This window comes from Mya arenaria, chromosome 13, assembly GCF_026914265.1.
Source record: "Mya arenaria isolate MELC-2E11 chromosome 13, ASM2691426v1".
Taxonomy (NCBI): Eukaryota; Metazoa; Mollusca; class Bivalvia; order Myida; family Myidae; genus Mya; species Mya arenaria.
Window position 1 is genome coordinate 41,872,100 of NC_069134.1, and position 23,980 is coordinate 41,896,079.

General features: G+C 36.2%; 1 protein-coding gene across 1 annotated transcript in view; it reads left to right on the top strand.

Annotated features, from left to right (window-relative positions):
- LOC128212771 (nucleoporin NDC1-like) overlaps positions 1-23,980 on the top strand; it is a 30,901-nt gene that overhangs the window by 5,170 nt on the left and 1,751 nt on the right. Inside the window, exons 2-15 of the mRNA XM_052918075.1 lie at positions 2,583-2,703; positions 4,618-4,719; positions 5,285-5,456; positions 6,135-6,258; positions 6,999-7,107; positions 7,512-7,560; positions 8,644-8,779; positions 10,509-10,601; positions 11,076-11,157; positions 11,643-11,783; positions 17,061-17,134; positions 18,077-18,194; positions 18,628-18,728; positions 20,437-20,591. Of these exons, the coding sequence (XP_052774035.1) occupies positions 2,583-2,703; positions 4,618-4,719; positions 5,285-5,456; positions 6,135-6,258; positions 6,999-7,107; positions 7,512-7,560; positions 8,644-8,779; positions 10,509-10,601; positions 11,076-11,157; positions 11,643-11,783; positions 17,061-17,134; positions 18,077-18,194; positions 18,628-18,728; positions 20,437-20,591 (1,577 nt within the window). The remainder of the gene's footprint in view (positions 1-2,582; positions 2,704-4,617; positions 4,720-5,284; positions 5,457-6,134; positions 6,259-6,998; positions 7,108-7,511; positions 7,561-8,643; positions 8,780-10,508; positions 10,602-11,075; positions 11,158-11,642; positions 11,784-17,060; positions 17,135-18,076; positions 18,195-18,627; positions 18,729-20,436; positions 20,592-23,980) is intronic.

Genomic DNA, 23,980 nt, shown 5'->3' on the forward strand with positions numbered 1-23,980 from the left:
CAAAAGCTGTTTTCTGTGATGTTATTTTTGTAGAAATTGGTTTATTCTGCAATTTCAATGTTTCATTTAGTTGTTTCACTGCGTCACATATCGCTTGCAATTTATTTGCATTGGATTTGTTCATTTTTTCACAAGAAGACTTCAGCTGCATAGTACTCGATTCCACATCTTCAAGGTGACGGTCAGTAAAATCAGAGTTTGTTTTATTTTGTCTTTTGACGCTGAACATTTCATCCCGTAGTTGAGCAAAACCCTCTTCTGTCTGGGTAATATGATATTCCAGATTAGTTTCTAATCGACTGACAGATTCTTGTAGACTTTTGAGTAAATCAATGGTTTCCGAGATGGGATGTTGGAAATCTATGGCATCGACTTCGTTTGTACTTGTTTATTTTCTACGCGGCATTCTGTATCGGTATGTATTCTTAATTGAACTTCACTGTCGCAGTCAATTAAAGTCACTGTTTCTTCTTCAGGCTGAATGACAAGGTTCGATGGGTGCAGCAACTCTTTTAACGACAAATTAATATCTTGCACCGTAACGCCCCTTTCTGCTAAATTATTTTCGATAGAAGATACTATTTCCGGCAGATGATCTTCGTGGAACCATTCAATTTTTTTTCCGTTTACAAGACATGAACAGGCCGTGTAATACATATTTAAGGTATAATGTCCCTTACCATTGTTGACCTTAAATTTAGTCTCGACAAGCCGCTGCTTTTTGTCATGAAACTCTGGCCTTGCATTTTTCCCGAGCTGTAGAATTGTTCAGCGGCAGCCTTAAACACTTCGTAAGTTCCTGTGTTGAACCGGAACATAGTCCCTCCTCCAGTGTCTTCTATAGTAACAGTGTCTCTATCACATGCGCTGTACTTTTTCTTCAGCGTTTCCTGTTCATTCAACTGATATTGCCGTTTCTCCATAAGTGCGACGCCGGTTTCCATAACACTTTCAGTCACCGTTAATTCCATGTTTCACGGAATATTGCGAAAAAACTTTTATCAATACATTAGAAAAATACACGCGCATCTTATTTTTTACATTTTTCAGTCTGTTTTAACACTGTAACGTAATATATGAATTAAATTAATAAATTTGAAGACGTTGTCCAGAGTTGTTTACTTACGCCGGAAGTGATGTCATCCCCAAAACATTACAGTGTTACTTAAAACATCTGACTTGTGCAGATTTCGTTTAACCCTTTACTTCATGTCAAACCAAGCCATATTGAGCTGCCAGTGTATGGCTTATCATAGTCCATGTAAACAGCCGCTTCAGAGTCTTTTGACGATTTTTTTGTTGTTGACTGCGCGTCCATATCCCACTTGTTTTCCTAGACAAGAATGACAGATCCCAGTGCTAAGTATATTGAGCGGAACGATAACGAGCACCTGCTAGATAGTTAAAAAATGGCGATGCTTTGTTGACAGATTGATATAAATTTGTGTTTCATAAAACACTTCAAGTGTAATAAGAGAAAGTACAAAGGTATTGGCTCAAAATAATTTGTTTAACTTTGTGGTTTTATTTAACAATGCAGTGTTAAATATTGTGGAGTTACAGTTGAAGAATACATTTTACATTGGTATGATTCAGTCGACTTGTGGTGTTTAGGAATCAAAATGTATATCCAAATGTTAAAAAAGTTCCCTATATGCATTTATTGTGGCTAGGCTTATCAGTACATATTATATTATTGATCATTATCAGTCTGCAAATAAGCCACAAGCCCAATGCCCATGGCGTATAAAAATCTGCATGCCTGTCAAAATCAGCAGACGGGCCTATGAAATCTTTTGGGACAAATACTTGCTTTATTTCATGAGTAATTGATTTTCTTTTTTGTGTCTGCAAAAACGAATTTTCGAATCCTACAGCGTGTCATTGCATTACAATGCCCCACCGTATAGTGCATTAACCTTCATGATCTCTACAACTCGGGCATCTCCGGAAAACTTTGGGATATATTTGGTTAATGGCCCAAATGTTCAGATTTCACTACTACTTGCACTGATTGGCTATTGGGTTTTCCAGAACAATATAATAAATGCTTGTTTTGTCTCGTTTTCTGAATTTTTTTCATCGTCTCTGGCAGTCTGCTACAGTCATCTACTGCACAGTGCTTGTTTGGTTACAAAGGTTTAATTGTAGTACATTATGGGTTTAAGCAAGAGTTAATCAATTTAAACTGCGATACACGCTGATGCTAAGCCCGGTGTAAACCGTGTTGCACCAAAGCAAAAGGTGACAGGTAGCAGTAAGGAGAATGAAATATTTTTTGGGGAACAGGAAATATAGCCTTTGACAGTGTAATTAAGAACTATGGGGGACTTTTGAAATAAATTTAATCACAAAAGCATATTGAGGGCTCTGCAGCCTGATCACATGATTCAGGCAAATGTGTCTTTAATTGACATATATGCAGGCTTATATTGGCATATACTTTTTAAAGCATGCAAAACAGGTGGTTTGCTGGTATTTCAATTATGACTGCCATTCAACTCTTTATGGTATGCTTAAAAAGTCCTACCACATACATAACACTGCAATGAATTTGAAATAAAAAATGCTCTGTGATTCAGGTGCTTGTCTGGAGAAGTGGCGCTGCAGTGGCATGGTCGGTGTTCTCTCTGCCAGTGATTGCAGGCTTCTATGTGAGTCTGACCACACTCCAGCCTCTCCATCCACTTAGTTGGCTTCCAGGTAATGAATTACCGTAAAGTTATGTTTTAAGTTGATGGTTATTTTGACAAGTCGATTTAAAATAATTTTCAATGGTCAAAATAAGTACAAGTCCACAAACTGTGCGTTGGTAAAATGATTTGTGGGCTTGTTTAAGCACTGGTGTAAGAATTTAGGCTTGTTCATCCAAAAGTCTCATTTTTATGACAGCATCTATCATTGATGATAATGTTAAAGTAGAACTATATTTTCTTAGCATTGGTACAATAAGAAAAGTTGATGAGAAACATCAGTGTCAGCTGTGTGTGTCCCATGATTTTGGCTTTATAAAAAGATTGGACATTGGACAGTGATATTACATTTTATTGGACAGTGATATTATATTTTATTGGATAGTGATATTATACATTATTGATTATATTTTTTTCAATTTCATAATTGTCCAAATTAGTTGACTAGAGTTTCACCTTTGGTATCATTTATTTTATTTACAACATGTCTTTGGTATCATTTATTTTATTTACAACATGTCAAAGATAACCTCGGCCACTCTCTAACTCATGTTATTTAAAAAATAAAGTATGTGTTCTCAATAAGAACAGGCTGCTGGCCAAAATGGATGGCAATTGGGCCGGTTCAAATTTGAAAACAATAAAAGAATTTCAAGTATAATAAGTAGTACCGTATTATATCATGCATAGGACGCACTTTTTTACCCCCAATTATCGTCTTAAAAATTGCCTGCGTCCTTTCTATGCTATTAGAATTTCATTTGTTTTTCTCATTTTTTTCCAAGTCCTTTTCAGGTCAAAAATATCGGACCGGGAAAGAATGCGGTAATGGTAAGTATCTGTACTGCGTCACCGAAGAAAACAACTGATATAGATAAAATCACAAAGTTACCACACGCAGAAATATATTGAATGTTTACTTAAAAATGATTTATTGAGAAATAAATTGAAAACAAACATGAGTGTTTACTTTTTTACAAAAGGGACGCTACTCACAAAAACTTAATGTGAGTCAGCACTTTAACTGGATTGAGTTATAACGGCAATGGAAAATCGGGAAAGGAGGTAAATATCAATTAATCGTTGTTCATGATTCGATATTTACCAAACATTTTGTTGTATGTTACTGTTTTAAAAAAATAATAAAGGAATTTGCATAACGCAAAGTAGCATTATTGTCACTATCAAATCTTTTCAAATGTGCGAAGGTGTGAAAAACACCCGCTGTCGGTCATTAGAAAAAACATCAATAGAACAATCTATTGTGATTGTTAAATACCGTATGGTTGTTTGTTCACACTTTACCTGACGTGCCTTCCGCTGGCAAGACTAATTACGGACACGCATTAATTATGCCAACATGCTTTAATCCGCACAGCTACAAGCCTTAACAAAACAATCATCAGTTTTGACAATACACGGTTGCGATTGCAACGGTTGCAACGGTTGACTGTTATTGAGAAAGCATGTCGGGACTATTGCAACGGTTGCAACGGTTGACTGTCAGTCAGAAGGCACATTTGTATAAGTCGTATAATATGCGTGAATGTTCTCAAAATGTCAAGACTTATATCATTGTTGTGTACGCTAAATTACCGAAATACGACGATAATTATCGAAATACATAAGACAGTTATCGAATTATGCCTTATATACAATTTTTTGTTTGTTTTTCACTTCAATATATGTTGTAAATGCTTTACCAACCTCAATTTTTCGGCTCCGATTTTGACATTTTTCCACTGCGTCCTATCTTATATATTAAGGGTTTTTACCCGTTTTTCCCCACTATTTTTTGCCTGCGTCCTATCTATGCTAGCGTCCTATACATGATATAATACGGTACTTTCTTGGTTACTTTTCTATTTGAGAACACTGATACAGTATAAGTTCATTGTTTTATGATTGTTGATTTTGTTTCCAGATACATTTGGATGCGTGCTGTCATTGTCTTTCATCAGCTGTGTGCTGCTGTTGATGATTTTAAATGGACTGTTTTACTCATACAGCAGAAAAACATTTACAGGTATGGTGTCTTAAACAGAGTTGTACTTGATTATTTGTTTCCTTTTCTGTTTTTTTGAAGAAAAAGGTCAAGATCAATTAAGATATTTAAATCAAACTTGGTACTAATGTTGCCAGAGACAATAGACACATGTATAGCAAGGTCCGTAACTCCGGCTTTAAAAATGTATAATTATGCCTCTTGTACAACTGAAATAAAACGGCAGAGGAATTTTGGCATTTGGTCTTCGATGCTCTTGGTAAAAAGTTTATTTATTTTATAACAGTACTATCTTTTAAAAAAATGAAAAATGTATTGATAGATAATACATGTCCATTTGACAACAGTGCATGTATTATCATTGCCTGATTTAATTCACATTTAGAGATTTTGATTCAGTAAAACATACATGTATCACCTATTTCATTGTACATTATTTATTCATATAAGTTAAACAAACTAGGAAAATATTTTTTTTGGCGTGAACAGCTTATTTCAATATTACCATTCTGTAAAATTCAAATTTTCTTACACGATCTATTAATTTACCATCATATATACCTGTAACTATTATTTTCTTTTTCAGTGGTGCCTACTGCATCAGTGACAAGATTTTCCCACCTTGGTCAGCTATGTCGGGGCCCGGTGTTACTATATATGACCATTTGCATGGGCTCAGGACATCTGATTGGCTGGGTGTGTACAGGGCTCCTTGGGGCTCGATATGCCGGCCTTACATTCAAGTGTGAGCCTGACAGGTTGGAAGCCCTTTGAGTTTATGCTTGATTGTAAAGACACTTAGGCCTAAAAATAATACATTTGGTTTGGGTTACCCGACCCTACCTACGAAATAGGCACAGACCCTACTGTTTTAAAATCAGTTGGAAAAAAACTATTGAAAAACAAAAATTGAAAATTTTTTAATGTTTAAGTGTGTTTTATTATGTATTATAAAACCTTCAAATCCTTAAACAGAATATTACTTTAACACGATTCTCCAATGATGACAATAGCATTCTTATGTAAAGCCCAATAAAAATAAGCCTACCTTTGGGCTTCTCTACCAAACCAAAATTTTTTTGGCCTTTATTAGCCGACATAGCAAAAAGTAGTGAAGTAATCTGTGCTGGTACTCTCAATTATATTCTCAGGACCAAGTGTTAATTACTGGAGCATTGAACTAGCTCACTTTGCAATTGTAGACATAAAAACAAACTGTTGGCCAAACTGGACTCTTCAAATTACAATTGATCCAGTTTACATGTATATTTGGAAAAATAAGTGAATTTTAGGTGGAATAAGTTGTAGCTGGTCGGTTACTTTACTATTTTAGACGGCTCAACAGAAACTTATTGAGAACTCTGTATATGTAATTGTTGGTTCTGTACCTCAATGACAGGCAATGATTATTTGCCCCATATGTGTCTGTATTTCAGTGAATCACGGTGTATCAATGAGCACCATCTGTTTCTGGTGTTATACGGTGGATACACAGGCCTCATGTACATTGTGCATCACTACATCCAACAGAACCATGTCATACGCTTTCCCCAAGCCCAGGTGAGTGATTTTTACCGCCATCGGTGTAGGAACAAAATTTGTTGATTTAATTCTAGAGCTTGTCAAAACCCATAGAATGAGAATGTTTCAGGCAATAAAAATCCCTGGGGTGAAAAACACAGTGATGTAAATAAACCCCAATGGTTGTCTCACCCTGTCTATCAAAATTGTGACAGTGGGAAATCATCTCGTGTCTAAAGTCCTGTATTTGTTCGGTGCCAGGATAGGGTTAAATTGACAAGTGGTTGATTTATTAAAAGCACACTTGAGGTGGTATTTTCTTGGGATTTAAGAGCTGAAATGCATAGAAATGAACCAAACACACATTTGCTGTAACATACACTGCATTCAATGGGCTTTCTTTTATTTCGATCCTTGACATTAGGTTTTGAGAAAGCAAAAAATATATAAACCCATGAGAAAACATGAAGAGATATTTTGTAATAACATTGATGGAGAAAGTTTTGAATGTGTGGATTAGACTCGTGGCCAATTGCATAACATTGCAAAACTAATGTAAAGTTGAAAAAAAAGTGAAATAGTGATAAAATTTTGTTTACAGTACTGATAAAAATCTCAATTGTATACTTGATCATTCATGAAAGCTGGATGTGCTCCGGTCTGATATTTTCTAGTGGGTATGGCTAGTTTGGCTGTCGAACATTGTGGTTTAGCGGATAATTTAACTATGTTTGATTTATCCTATTGTGTAATCATTCTAAAAATTGTATGTTTTGCAGGAAGCCAAATATGCCCAAGTACGTTGCCAGCTAGCCAGTACAGTCTGGTCGGCTTTGGGACATGTGGTCTGGCAGATAAAGTTTTTCTACCTTGGATTCTATCTTCTTGGTGAGTATACTAAACATGATCAAATGCCTTGTTGCTGTTTTTTTTTAACCCTTTAGCACATAGACAAGTGGCCAGATAACACCTCCCAGTCAATAGCCATCTTACTGATAAGCAGTCCTTATCTGTATAGGTACTTTTCAGGATATTTGAAAATGAGCAAATGAATACAGCAGTATGACCTTAAAATCAATATTACTCCATTACTAAATCTTTTTTATGTGAATACATTTTTTATAGATAATTAAATTATCTAATAAATGGTGTCAATGATGAAATATAAAATTATTTTATTTCATCTGTGAACGCATTTCCAAGATGGAATTGTGACATTTCTTTGAAATGTCATAATTGCATTAAATCAAAGGGTAATAAAATTAATTCACTCATATTGTTTAATATTGCAGGTGGAATTCCCAGAGATTTCATTGCTTCAAGTCTTTCTTTAAACTATGGGTAAGTCGTTTAAAGATTTAATTTTGATTATGAATGTGAGTTGTTGTCACGAGACTGGACACTTGACAGAGGCTGATGTTTGATGTTGCTTATTTCTGGTGTTGTTGGGAGAAACAAGCATTCTGTGTTTTAGTTATCATTATGTTTTAAGCAAAATTGTGCATGCTTCAAGCCAGGCCCTAGACTGGACAGTATGAGAGGGCTGCTATTTGATGTGGCCCTGCTGTGGCAGACCCTGTTACTGGGAGTGTTTATACAGTTCCCACCTAAACTCCACTATTTCAGGCCAGGCCCTAGACTGGACAGTATGAGAGGGCTGTTATTTGATGTGGCCCTGCTGTGGCAGACCCTGTTACTGGGAGTGTTTATACAGTTCCCACCTAAACTCCACTATTTCAGGCCAGGCCCCAGACTGGACAGTATGAGAGGGCTGCTATTTGATGTGGCCCTGCTGTGGCAGACCCTGTTACTGGGAGTGTTTATACAGTTCCCACCTAAACTCCACTATTTCAGGCCAGGCCCTAGACTGGACAGTATGAGAGGGCTGCTATTTGATGTGGCCCTGCTGTGGCAGACCCTGTTACTGGGAGTGTTTATACAGTTCCCACATAAACTCCACTATTTCAGGCCAGGCCCTAGACTGGACAGTATGAGAGGGCTGCTATTTGATGTGGCCCTGCTGTGGCAGACCCTGTTACTGGGAGTGTTTATACAGTTCCCACCTAAACTCCACTATTTCAGGCCAGGCCCCAGACTGGACAGTATGAGAGGACTGCTATTTGATGTGGCCCTGCTGTGGCACACCCTGTTACTGGGAGTGTTTATACAGTTCCCACCTAAACTCCACTATTTCAGGCCAGGCCCCAGACTGGACAGTATGAGAGGGCTGTTATTTGATGTGGCCCTGCTGTGGCAAACCCTGTTACTGGGAGTGTTTATACAGTTCCCACATAAACTCCACTATTTCAGGCCAGGCCCCAGACTGGACAGTATGAGAGGGCTGTTATTTGATGTGGCCCTGCTGTGGCAGACCCTGTTACTGGGAGTGTTTATACAGTTCCCACCTAAACTCCACTATTTCAGGCCAGGCCCTAGACTGGACAGTATGAGAGGGCTGCTATTTGATGTGGCCCTGCTGTGGCAGACCCTGTTACTGGGAGTGTTTATACAGTTCTCCTGGACCCTTGCGGCTCTTCTTCATAAGATATACAACACAGAGGTATTTGGCCAAAATTTCCATCAGAAGTTTCAAGCTTCCAGGGCTTTTTCTGCCCTTTTTGGGAAAAAGACCCTAGTCATTTTGGGAAATTTTGCATCGTGAAAATACGGAAATTGGGAAAATTTACAGTGAAAAGAAAGCTGTCTAGTCTCCCGTGAATTAGGAAATGATTTAATATTAGTTTAGTTTCCCTTTAAAAGACCCACAATGGCTGAAATATCAATCTTTGGGGTGTAAATATCTATTGCAATAAATCATGACAGATAATATTTCATATCTCTGAATGTGATGAAAATCAATGATTTCTGAGTTCAATTACCAAAAAAACTTCACATCACATTATTCATTAGGATGTTGAAAATGAACCAGTACAGGTAAAAAGAATTTCTAAAAAAAAAATATAAAAAAAATTGGATTGGGATTTTTTTCTGAAGATTGGGAAAAATATCTTATGTTTTGCTTTGGGAATGGGTCCGATAGTCGGAACTGTGGGTACTATAGAAAAAACCCTGGCTTCCTTCATCGTTCTGTCTACTTTAAAAGTATTGGTATTGTCATAACGTTGGAGTTGGCATCATTGTTGTGCAAAAGCTTTATCTTCCATAACTCAAAAACTGTTTGGGATATTCAAATGGAACTTGGTACACATGTGCAAGTATTGTGAGGCCCATACTTTCATCTTTAATAATTGTTGAGTTATGCCTACTTTTTGAATGTTAAATTCAGACAAAAAATTGCACTGCAGTTCTTGTGCTTTTTTTGTAAATGCTTGTATGCATAATAATGTATCTTTAAGTTAGTTTTAACTATTGTGAAGAAAGTATGAATACTTATACTACCGGTAAGTTACTCTCGTTGGGCAAGAGTGTGGTCTTGTGTTGTGGGGAAAATCGAAGTACCGAAAGAAAACCCACTTGTCCAGCTTGGTGACCTCTTACCAAATTCACATGCGCCCAGGTTGGGAATCGAAACAGGGGTCGTCTTGATGGGAAGCAAGTGCACTAACCACTGCCCTAACCCGATAACACAATGTGCCTTTCTCTGAGATAAAACTAATATGGTAGTGGAAGTGTGTTAATCAGTTCAAGGTAAAGTTTAAAATTTACTACATAAACTATTTCAAGCCATATCAACTGGCAAATAAGACATTGTCACAGAAGGCATGGGTTAAGTTTCACAGAATGGTCAAGCAGAATTTGAAAAATTTACATCAAATTGAAGGTTATAAAACTTTTACTCTTGTGAGTGGTCATCATTGGCCTCTTTTAAAAAATAAAAGACATGAATCTGTGTTCCAACCAAGATTTGAAAAGGGCAGGGTGCTAGTTAGAAAGGGCACTTTTGATGTGCATTGAATGAGCCTTAGTGGGGCACTTGCAAGGGTCAATGTTCAATTCTTATTGTGTATCTGTTGTACTAATAGTTTATTAATAATACCATGGCTGTAATGCTTACTAAAGGTTCATAATTATGTATATTTATTTTATTTTTAATTTTTGATGAAAATTGACTCTGTGAAACAAAAATGCACAGAAGGATGAAGTTAAAGGGCAGCAGGGTACTGGAAAACGGCAGCGAGGTGGAGCTGCCCCACCCTGCTGTTTAGGCCTAGCTAGAGCACTGCATGATTATTTTTGAATAATGCGATATCTAGTTAATGCTCTCTTACAAAACATTGAAGATACTCATTTTGTTATATACACATGTGCATATACTCCCCATATTTCAGAGCTATGAATTTCCAATCAGCACGATGTTCGACAATTTCAAGAACAAGTGTCTGGTTGATGCCATGTCCTGCACAAGCCTGCCTCTACTTCAGGTGTGTACAAACTGATAACTACCAGTACTCTTCATTGTATTGTTTTATTCATTTCCAAGTTATGAAACAGGAAGGGAAAAAGTCTACCTATGTCCAAAACACCCATCCCCAATGGGGGTAAGTAATTCCTAGCACCATAACTGTATTGGCCTTTAGATCAGGGGTTCAAAAAACTGACAATTTGCCAGTTTGGACCAATTTTTGGCTACGCTGGACCGATTCTACGCTAAAATTCGGTCCAGCTTTTCTTTGCAGTTACTGGTATAAAAATCCAGTTCATATAATGCAGTATAAGAATGTTTTATTATTTTGAGATTCACAACGTCGTACAACATTTTTACTATTTTGCAGTGTACATACATGTGATTTGTTATTTTTATTATTTATTTTTTTAAATCAGTAGTATTATAGGAATATAGTGGTAAAATAATTAAAATTAAACTTGCAACTTAAACATAATTATATACATTTCAGGCCCTAGGCTTCCAGGATCTCAACCATCTGTCTAAGCATTCACTTGGTCGACGAAAAGAGCTGTTTAGTCTTAGCCAACCAGGTATTGCCATCATGAGTTTTTTTTGTCCCCTGCGAAGCATGGTAGACTCTTGAGGAGAAAAATACTAGCGGCATTGTTCACAGCGTCAGTGTCACACTTATGTCTCAGATCAATAACTTTTGAATTACTTGTTGTTTCATCATTTTTCATGGTCGGTTGCTGACCCTCATTTATTGTGGGGCAGTAGGTCAAAGGTCAAGGTCATGATAACCTTTACTACAAAAATGATAGGAGATCCCTCTTTTGATTCAGGCAGTTGTAGTTTTACCATACTGTTACAATTAATTTTACTAACCCAACCCAGGATGGCAAAACAATACATAACCAGTTGTTATGATTGGATATCGACGGTGAGTCCAGTTGTTAAAATGGTATATTTATTACATATCTATCTGGAACGACATTGTTCAATGTCATGCACCCATTAATATGATAGAACCTCATGGCAATGTCTTCTCACTTATCTGTTAACTCCAAATTTCCAGGTGGTCATCCCCACAATTGGAACAAGATTCTGGCTGTGTGTCTCTCTGTTCTCAACGAGCTCAGTGAAGGTGTCCAAGAAGTTAACTGGAAGATCCTGGCTAGTGCCCCTGTACGAAAACCTAGTGCTGAAAAACATGCCGGTAGGTTTGGGCATATGTTCAGACAGTTAAACAAACGCAGTAACTGTTGTCTATTTGGTATTCATCTTGAAAAAGTCCTTATTTAGACAAGATTATGTGTAAGCACTTTAAAGCAACATTTAAAAAACAATCTGTTGTTAAGCATTTATATAATGTTATAGTTCGATGACACTAGTAAAATTTTAATGATTAAGAATGGGCGGAGTGAGGTCATTAACTGTCTTAGAATACTACCTCATTGGCTGACACATTATCAACGCCAAATCTGACGCAGGGAGTGAGTATCAGATGAGTGGCAGGAGGTTGACCTTTAAACACCTGCGAAAGCTGGAATTCTTCCTAACAAAGCACAGTCCCTCTGTCATTGTAATCTTGCAGATGACAAGAATTACCTTGTGCAAGAAAGAATTGAAAGTTGAAAAGCAGTTTGAACTTGGTAGTTTATTCGGTTGCTAACTTTCAGACATTTTACCAAATAATATCATAACTTAAGCTAAATAAGAATAATCAGGCTCAATTTTCTCGAAAATTTTAAGTCCCTTACAACAGGATTAAGCTAAGCTCAATTATTGTGATTTCCAATTATCTGCGTACTATTTTTAGACCTTTATACATAGGAATTATCTTTATGAATATCACAATAAACTATTTTCCACTTATCCAAATCAAATTTGAATATATGTAATTCAGCTAGTTGGAATATGTAATTCAGCTAGTTGGAATAAGCTTTTTAAGCCTGTCAAGCTTAAGAAGTTTCGAGAAATTGGGGCCAGATATGTAGATGACCAGTTGAATTTGTCAAAATGCTTATAAAAAACTTACAGTCAAATGGTCAAAATGAAGCATTTGTTTGGAAACTTGTAACAAGCTTTTGGCTGTAAGATTTCACATAAAGATTTACTGTACTTATAATATTTCTATATGTACGGCACAGATTTGGTTTGGTAATTGATTGTTCAATTATCAATTACTCATACATATTGTGTGCTAAAATAAAATGGCAGCTGAGAAGCAGAGGATTCTGTTGGATCCATTTGTTGTTGATCTGTCTGACATCTCCTCATTGCATTTGTTTTACTGGTTCAGTTTATAGCTGGTTATTTTGAGCATTTCCTGTTCTGGAAATATACCAGTGCATGCCAAAATATCTTGGGAGATGTTTCATGTGTATGAGGCCTGAAAAAAACAACACATTTGGTTCGGGTTACCTGATTCTACCTACGAAATAAGCGCCGACCCTGCCGTTTAATATAGTCATTTGGTAAAAAAAAAAATGATAAAAAATGTTGTTTTTAAGTGTGTGTTTTAAAATGTAGTTAGAAAACTTCAGAGCTTTATACAGAAGATTACTTCAACACCATTCTCCAATGATGACAATTGACTTAAAAAAATCGAGGTGTTTTCAGAAATTAAACTCCCATTCAAACTCTGATAAATGACTGAAGGCCGGGCCCTGTGAGCGGTGTAGACTGCGCTATGTTTCATTTGATTCAGAGCAAAATATTGCCTTCGGACTTGGCATTTATGATGCAATTTATCACGTGGTATACACAAACTGATATTACAAGGTAAAAAAAAATTGTTTTGGTAAGAGTTAAATTCTTTTCAAAAACAGGTTTAGTAAGAAGGCTGCTTTTCTTTTTTTTTCTTTTATTAGGCTTTATGAAAGAACATAATTTTCGTCATTGGAGAATGATTATAAAATGAACTTCTGAACAAAGCATTAAAACTTCATTTTAAAACACACAATTAAAAACATTGTATTTTTTTTTTAATTTTTAAAACAATAAATTACCAACAAAAAAGTAGGGTTGGGTCGGCACCTTTTTCGTAGTTAGGGTTGAGTAACTCAAACCAAATGTATTTTTTTTAACCCAAGGTCAATATGTGTTATTATACTGGCATGAGTGACGTTCCAAACATAGCACAATCCCTCTGTCATTGTATTCTTGCAGATGACAAGAATTACCTTGTGCAAGATAGAATTGAAAGTTGAAAAGCAGTTTGAACTTGCTAGTTATACCCCCCAAAACAAAGTTTAGGGGGGGTATACTGGAATCGGGTTGTCCGTCTGTCCGTCTGTCTGTCTGTCCGTCTGTCCGTCCGTTTTTTTTTGTCCGGGATTCATCTTTGTCGTTATTGAACAAATCTTTTTCAAACTTTCAGATATTAATGGCCATGATGTAAACTTGCGCCTCTGTGAAATTGGTACGGGTCACATGACCCTGACTAGAGTTATCTCCCCTTGATGTGTTAAAGTAGGCAAAATAAGCCCTGTCCGGGATTCATCTTTGTTATTATTCAACAAATCTTTTTCAAACTTTCAGAAATTAATGGCCATGTTGTAAACTTTCGCCTCTGTGAATTTGGTACAGGTCACATGACCCTGACTGGAGTTATCTCCCCTTGATGTGTTAAAGTAGGCAAAATAAGCCCTGTCCGGGATTCATCTTTGTTATTATTCAACAAATCTTTATCAAACTTTCAGAAATTAATGGCCATGTTGTAAACTTTCGCCTCTGTGAATTTGGTACAGGTCACATGACCCTGACTGGAGTTATCTCCCCTTGTAGGCAAAATTAGCTTTGTCCGGCCTAACTCCAGGGCAAACAACCTAGACATGGAGGGGTGGGGGGTATTCGTTAGCCTATGGCTTACAGTTCTAGTTTATTCTGTTGCTAACTTTCAGACATTTCACTGAATAATGTCATAACTTAAGCTAAATAAGAATAATCAGGCTCCAATTTCTTGAAACCTCTCAAATCCCTGTCAACAGGATCAAGCTATCAAGGGTTAAAATGTAGGATTTGTTTGGAAACTTGTATCAAGCTTTGTAAGGATTTAACCTCAATTTTTACTGTGCAGTCAAACTGTGTTGGCTCAAACTTGCTTGGCTTGAATTCTTTATTAGCTTGGAGGACAACTATCTTTAAACTGGTGGGAAACTATCTTTAAACTGGTGGGAAGCATTCCCCCTTAGCTCGAATATTCCGAGGCTCGGTGAATTTTCGCCGGTCCCTGGGAGTTTGAGCCAATGGGGTTCAACTGTTCTAATATGTTTCCATATATACAGCACAGATTTGGTTTGGTAATTGATTGTTCAATTATCAGATACTCATACATATTGTGTGCTAGAATAAAATGGCAGCTGAGAAGCAGAGGATTCTGTTAGATCCATCTGTTGTTGATCTGTCTGACATCTGCTCCTCCTGCATGTGTTTTACTGGTTCAGTTTAGCTGGTTATTTAAAGCATTTTCTGATCTGAACATATACCAGTACATGCGAAAATATCTTTGGAAATGTTTCATGTGAATGAGGGTTGAAAAAAAACACATTTGGTTCGGGTTACCTGATCCTACCTATGAAGTAGGCACTGGCCCTGCCTTTTTTTAATGTCAGTTGGTAAAAAAAAATGATATTTTTTTTATTTATTTTTTAAGTGCGTGTTTTAATATGAAGATAAAAACCTTTAAAGCTTTATACAGAAGATTACTTCAACACCATTCCCCATTGATGACATTTGACTTCAAAAAATCGAAGTGTTTTCAGAAACTTAACTCCCATTCAAACTCTGGTAAAGGACCCAAGGCCGGGCCCTGTAAGCGGCGTAGACTGTGCTATGAATCATTTGAAATGGTGAAGAAATAGTAAAGTTATCTTAGATTAATGTCTTCATTCAGAGTAAAATATTGCCTTCCGACGTAGCATTTATGACACAATTTATCACGAGGTTTACACACTGATAATACAAGGTAAAAAAATTGATTTGGTAAAGGTTAAATTTATTTAAAAAACAGGTGTATTTTTTTAATTTTTAAAATAATAAAATTACCAACGAAAAAGAAAAAGGTTGGGTCGGCACCTTCTTCGTAGTTAGGGTTGAGTAACTCGAACCAAATGTTTTTTTTTTTAATCCAAGGTCAATATGTGTTATTATACTAGTTCATTGACGTTTCTAACATAGCACAGTCCCTCTGTCATTGTATTCTTGCAGATGACAAGAATTACCTTGTGCAAGATAGAATTGAAAGTTGAAAAGCAGTTTGAACTTGCTAGTTTATTCTGTTGCTAACTTTCAGACATTTTACTAAATAATATCATAACTTAAGCTAAATAAGAATAATTAGGCTCCATTTTCTCTAAAAAAAATTAAGTCCCTTACAACATGATTAAGCTAAGCTCACTATTTTTTATTTCCAATTTTCTGCATTCTATTTCCTTCTTAACCAGTATTTAGACTTAACATAGGAATTATCTTTCTGAAAAACACAATAAACTATATTCAACTTATCAAAATCAAGTTTAAATATATGTAATTTGGCTAGTTAAAATAAGCCTTTTAAGCTGTCAAGCTTAAGAATTTTCGAGAAATTGGGTCGGATATGTAGATGACCAGTTGAATTTGTCAAAATTCCAATAAAAAAATTTACTATCAAGGGTAAAAATGTAGGATTTGTAGCAAGCTTTGTAAGGATTTAACCAATTTTTACTGTTCATTCAAACCTGTTGGCTTCAACTTGCTTAGCATGAACTTTTTGTTGGCTCGAAGGACACATTTCTTAATATTGAAGGAAGAAATTCCCGCTTGGCTCGAATATTTTGAGGCTGGATGAACTTTCACTGTTCAACCCAACGGGGTTCAACTGTACTAATACGCTTCCATACGTACAGCACAGATTTGGTTTGGTAATTGATTGTTCAATTATCATATTCTCATACATATTGTGTGCTAGAATAAAATGGCAGTTGAGAAGCAGAGGATTCTGTTGGATCCATTTGTTGTTGATCTGTCTGACATCACATTGTATATGTTTTACTGGTTCAGTTTAGCTGGTTATTTAAAGCATTTCCTGATCTGAAAATATACCAGTAGGTGCGAAAAATCTTCAGAAATGTTTCATGTGAATGAGGGTTGAAAAAAAACACATTTGGTTCGGGTTACCTGATCCTACCTATGAAGTAGGCGCTGACCATGACGTTCTTTTAATGTCAGTTGGTAAAAAAAACAAATGAAAAAAATAATTGTTTTTTAAGTTTGTGTTTTAATATGAAGATAAAAACCTTCAGAGCTTTATACAGAAGATTACTTCAACACCATTCTCCAATGATGACATTTTACTTCAAAAAATCGAAGTGTTTCAGATTCTAAACTCCCATTCAAACTCTGGTAAAGGACCCAAGGCCGGGCCCTGTAAGCGGCGTAGACTCCTGCATATGTTTTACTGGTTCAGTTTAGCTGGTTATTTTGAGCAAAACAATTTTATTGTTACTTGCAGTGACAACAGAAGGAGGGAAAACAGAAAGTAGCGAAGCTGATCAAAATGAAAAGAAATCAACAGTTCGAGAAAGAGTAAGGACGAACAAGAGAAAATATTTGTGATAAACTTAAAAGCGATTTTTTTGGTTAAAATTTAAAGAGATAATTAACTCCATGCTGCTTGTCATTCAACAAATGTTGTTTGTCATTCAACCAATGTTGTTTGACATTCAACCAATGCTGCTTGTCATTCAACCAATGTTGTTAAGGAATGATATTTTATTAATTAAAATAGCAAATGGCTGAAAAGGACTTGTTCAAGGTTTGTAAAGTGCGTTTTTTATTGGGGGGGGGGGGGGGTTATGACGAAATAAAGTGTGGCAAATCATGAGGAGTGTTAAAACTAAGATACTAACAGCTGTAACCCTTCAACAAATGTTGTTATCTGCTTAAATATTGTCTTTGATGTCCATATTATGAAATACATTACTACGCGATTCAACAAAAGGCTGTAGCGTGTTTTGTTGATCGTTATTATCATATTATGGTACCAATGTTTTCAATAAAGGTTAAAATATCCATCAGCTAAGTATGTGGGCGAGTGGATACGGTATCGTTTTTCTATTATTATTTTTACTGTTCCAGTTTTGGTTTTGCCACTACATCCAAGTTATTTTTTCTATACTGGGGTATTTTATTTGTTGTTTTTTCTGCAAAATCGGTATCAGAGAGTAAAAAAACCGATAATATAAGTGTTTTCAGGTGCAAAACCCAGAGTCCATTTAAAATCCAATGGATTACTTTGAGTACCTCATATAAATAACCTTCTTCAAGTACATTGTAACCACCCAGAGCTATACTCCCATTTGCATTATTATAAAAAGATGTTTCTAAAAAGCCCCCAAAAAATAATATTTTGTTTGTGTTAAAAAAATTAAAATGATAAATGTTTGGCAAGGTCTGTCTAAATGTCTTGTCAACTTGCAGATAAGGAAAGAATCTTACTGAATCATGTGTTATGAAATTGCTCTTCAGATAATAAATGGCATCAAACGAAGACCAGAGATGAAGTTCTTCACAAGGGAAGGTGGAGAGCCCAACAAGTCCAAGAACCTGTTTGCTACTGCATATCTCCAGATCTGGACGGTGGAAGGTAGGTAGCCACAGCTTATCTTGCGAATTGGACAGTGGAAAGTATATGTAAGCACCTGTAACAGTTTGTCTCCAGCTTATCTCCAGATCTTGACGGTAGAATAAATGCATTTTAAACTTCAGTTTCAGTTCACAAATGTTTGATCACATACCTGATGTATATGGTATCTGTGAAATGGAAATCACAAAGTCTTGGGAGAGCCTAAGTAAAGGGAACCTTTTTACCACTGCAGCTCTCGGTACAGTTAAGGGAATGATACCATATACATACAGTAGTGTTTTTATTTTATATTTTTGGGGGATTACAAAGGAGTCATATTCTGTCAGAACTGTTCTTTCGCAGTGTATCTTCTACTGATAAATTTCTGTTTGCTAATAGTCAATTCACAAATGGTTCAAACATTGTAGAACATGCAGCTTATTTTCAAATTCAGCCCTGGCCTCCCTGGTTGGTGCCTCTGTGAGGGAGGATCTGTTTGGGGTTGTCCAGATGTCCTTGTCAGATATTGTTTCCAACATCCTCAACCTACATGAGGTACGATACTATTTCTTGTGTGTAGAAATAAACACTCATACTACAGTATTTTTTTAAACATGTAATAAAACAACTGTTTAAAAATGCGATCATTCAAGTGAATTCTCGGTTCCCTTTTCCAAAATGTAAAGATTGCATTGATATGTTTTGATATGTTAGGTATCTTTGTTATTCATGTTGAAAAATAGCTCATTGAGCTATTAATTTTTCTTGTTATCATATACCTGACTTTACATAAAGATTCTTGTATCTTGTACCTTCTTGTAGCTTATAGGTGGGGTGGTGCAGCTATCAGCAAGGGAGGGGGTTTGGGCAAGTAACCCTTCAAGTACCAGTTACAGGGCCTCCCGTTAAGGCCTCCATATACAATATTTTCAACACTCCTGATGTCTGCTTTTTCAGAATGTGCTGAATTACTTCAAAGTTACAGATAGGCTGGGGAGGTAGTCAGCCAGGGAGGTGGTTCGGGCCAGTGACCTGTCGCTTAATTACCAGCTACATACCACCATAAATTATACAACATTGTCAACACCTTGGTGATAGTGTAAAATCCCTTATTATAGAAAGTAGAGAAACACTTATGATTGAACCGGGGCCAATGACCTGTCACTTAAGCCTCCATTGTCAACACTGTGTGATTGTTTTCTAACAGACAGACAGCCAGGGAGTAGATTGGGGCCATTGACTTTATCACTCAAGTACTAGCACGAGATCACCATATACAACATCGTCACCACCTTGTTAAAGTTTACTGGCCTTTATTTCAGAATGTAGATGAACATTTGAAGCTGACAGGCAGGGTGGGGGCCGGCTGTCAGGCAGGGATCGGGTTGGGACCAATGACCTTTCACTTAAGCCTCCATGTACAAAATTGTAAACACTTATGGTGATTGTTTACTAACTTTATTTCAGAATGTATAGAAGCAATTGAAGTTTACAAGCAGGAAGGGGTGGCGGTCAGCCAGTGAGGGGGTTGGGGCCAGTGACCTATCTCTTAAGAACTAGCTAAAGAGTTCCATAAACAATTTTCTCAACACCTTGTAGATTGTTTACTGTCCCTTATTTCAGAATGAAGAAGAACACTTGAAGCAGGAGGCTGTCTGGCAGGGATTGAAATACAGCCAGTGACTTGTCCCTAAGTAATAGTTACAGTGCGAGTCTTTCTTCAAAAGTGTCCTAGTGAAACGGTTTCTTACGTCTGTAAGAGGACACTTTTGAAGAAACAACGAGAAACTGTATCTGACTTATACGACGATAAGTGTATTGCATATATTAGTGAGCAAATAAATACATTAATAAATAAATAAATACAGATTTATAAATAGATAAATAGAAATGTTTTTCCGAAAGATAAACATTTGATTATTATCATGGCCTTTCTAAATACAATGTATCGGCTAGTGGGATTACTCAAAATTCTCATGCACGGTCCGCTTACAAGGTAAGAAGACACTTTTTCAATAGCTCTGTTGAGGGTATAGTCATATAAGTACCGGTTACAGGCCCCTATATACGACATTGTAACACCTTGATAACTGCTTTTTTATCCCCTTTTTCAGACTGTAGAGGAACACTTCAAGCTGTCTGGCAGGGATGGACCTTAGGCCAGTGACTTGTCCATAAGTACTGGTTACAGGCCTCCATATACAACATTGTAACAACTTGAGGACCGTGTTTTTATCACCTGTCTTTTTATCACCTATTTCAGAATGTAGATAAACACTTCAAGCTGACAGGTGGGGTGGGGCGGCGCTCGGCCAGGGAGGGGGGTGGAGCTAGTGACCTTTCACTCAAATACCAGTTACAGGCCTCCATCAAAGCCTCCATATACAACATCGTCAACACTTTTGGAAAACACTTACTGTAAGTCATAGACTACCGGTACCAGTAGGCAAGTAGTTTGTGGACAATTTGGTTTTTATACCCCAGACAGACGAAGCTTGAAGGGGGTATATTGGAGTCACCCTGTGGTCAGTCGGTCCGTCAGTTTGTCGGTCGGTCCGTTGCAATTTACCTTGTCCGGAGCATAACTTAAAAACTACTGGATGGAATTGGATTAAACTTCATACAATGATAGAGCATAATGAGAGGAAGTGCAGTGTACAATAACTATAACTCTATTCTTTCTTATTACTGAGTTATTGCCCTTTGTTACTTTTGTGTGTCCGGAGTATAACTTGAAAAGTACTGGATGGAATTCATTGGAACTTCATACATTGGTAAAGCATAATGAGAGGAAGTGCAGTGTTCAAGAACCATAACTCTACTTTAACTAATTACTGAGTTATTGCCCTTCATTTGTTGTTTTTTTGCTGTCAAATATTTTACCAGACATAAACTTGCAAACTACTAGATGAAATTTATTAAAACTTACAGTTACAGAGTTACTGCCCTTTTTTCTTGTCCGGAGCATAACTTGAAAACTATTGGATGGAATTTAATAAAACTTCATACAGTGATAGATCATAATGAGAGGAAGTGCAGTGTACAGGAACCGCAATTCTATTTCAGCTAATTACAGAGTTACTGCCCTTTGTTACTTTTTCTTGTCCAGAGCATAACTTGAAAACTATTGGATGGAATTAAATAAAACTTCATACAGTGATAGATCATAATGCGAGGGAGTGCAGTGTACAGGAACCGCATTTCTATTTCATCTAATTACAGGGTTACTGCCCTTTGTTACTTTTTCTTGTCCGGAGCATAACTTGAAAACTATTGGATGGAATTTAATAAAACTTCATACAGTGATATATCATAATGAGAGGAAGTGCAGTGTACAGGAACCGCAATTCTATTTCAGCTAATTACAGAGTTGCTGCCCTTTGTTACTTTTTCTTGTCCAGAGCATAACTTGAAAACTATTGGATGGAATTAAATAAAACTTCATACATTGATAGATCGTAATGCGAGGGAGTGCAGTGTACAGGAACCGCAATTCTATTTCATCTAATTACAGGGTTACTGCCCTTTGTTACTTTTTCTTGTCCGGAGCATAACTTGAAAACTATTGGATGGAATTTAATAAAACTTCATACAGTGATAGATCATAATGAGAGGAAGTGCAGTGTACAGGAACCGCAATTCTATTTCAGCTAATTACAGAGTTACTGCCCTTTGTTACTTTTTCTTGTCCAGAGCATAACTTGAAAACTATTGGATGGAATTAAATAAAACTTCATACAGTGATAGATCATAATGCGAGGGAGTGCAGTGTACAGGAACCGCATTTCTATTTCATCTAATTACAGGGTTACTGCCCTTTGTTACTTTTTCTTGTCCGGAGCATAACTTGAAAACTATTGGATGGAATTTAATAAAACTTCATACAGTGATAGATCATAATGAGAGGGAGTGCAGTGTATAGGAACTGCAATTCTATTTCAGCCAATTACAGAGTTACTGCCCTTTGTTACTTTTTTTTGTCCGGAGCATAACTTGAAAACTATTGGATGGAATTTAATAAAACTTCATACATTGATAGATCATAATGAGAGGGAGTGTTGTGTTCAGGAGCCGCAATTATATTTCAGCTAATTACAGAGTTACTGCCCTTTGTTACTTTTTCTTGTCCGGATCATAACTTGAAAATATTGGATGGAATTTAATAAAACTTCATACAGTAATAGATCATAATGAGAGGAAGTGCAGTGTACAGGAACCGCAATTCTATTTCAGCTAATTACAGAGTTATTGCCCTTTGTTACTTTTTTCTTGTCTAGAGCATAACTTGAAAACCACCTGATAGAATGTAATAAAACTTTATACAATGGTACAGCACAATGAGAATGAGTTCAGTGTACATGAATCATTACACTTTTTTATCAAATTACAGAGTTATTGCCTTTTTCTTTTTTTCTTTTTTTGTCAAACTTTTGTCCATACAGTAACTTGAAAACTACTAGATGGAATTTCCGAAAAGTTCATACAATGATAAATCATAATGAGAGGCGGCTTTCGGGGGTATTAATCAACTTCAGTGATAGCTCTAGTTTTTTTCAGGATTTTTCCCTGACTTTTAAAGATATCCAAATAAAATTATGTTTTTTTCAATATTGAAAAAGTAACTAGGGTAAAATTATTTCAGTTTGTTTTCTTTGATTCCTTATAATGTATACAAAAAAGGTCAAATTCTAGTTTGAAAGCAGTAGTTTTCAAACTGTGCGTTTAATACATAAAAAGAAGAGAATATCTCTATTAATAGCATTTTCTGAATTTAATCTGTGTAAAAGTTAAATATTTAAACCATAAATAATAGTTTTGAAGCATTCATTTGACATTGAAATTACTTTGTTAAGCATAGCATACAAATATACTGTATATGCATCATAACACTCACTTATACGTTACATGCCACTTATGCTGTCTGGCATACATTGTACGTCTGAAATTATTAAAAGCAGGGGATGTAACATGTATTATGTTGATAACTGTGTCATGTAAGATTTCCTTCCCTTTGATTAAATCTTGCAGTATGTTTATGTGCATGCGCAATGCTCTTGAAATCCCAGTGGAAGTCAAATATGACTGGATTAACAGTGGTCATCATTGTTGGAAAGTGTTGGTACTTACAGAAATGCCTTCGAACACCTGATTGATGATAACCAGGCCCTTTGTATGTGACTTCAAAAATGAAGCGAAAATTGCGACAGTCTAAAAACTAGTGCTGTTTGTCGGACCACTACTTGTCTACTCGTATGGTTCTCTGGAACATATTAATATGCCCCTTAAACCAGCATTTGTACGTGTACATTTCTAAAAGTCCATCCATTGATTTTGTAGTTTTGGTAGGTCAAACTGTTCTCTTAACAAATACTAGAAACTAAAATTGACCTAGAATTAAAGCCTTTGGTAATAACTAAACATCTTGGGTAGGAAAATTTGTATAACAGTTAGAACCTTGCCATAACAATATTTACTCTAGAAAGATATGGTATTATGCTCAGGGATGGTAACAGACTTGATAATACCAGTCCTGAAAATTTAGTTTCAGTACGACCGATTCAGGCCCAAAGCTGGGTTTAAGGGTTTCGACTGTTGTTGAATTGTTTCCTATGTCTGTTACCTACTTCAGAGTATGTTTTACTATTTTAAATGCGAATACCACACAGAATTAACAGCTATACAATATTTTTTACTACAAATATCGACCATATTTTCCAACTGTATGATATTTTTAATGCCAATATCCAGCAAATGTTACAGCGTAACTATAGCCTGAAATTGAAAGCTCTCAATCCTGATTTCAGGGT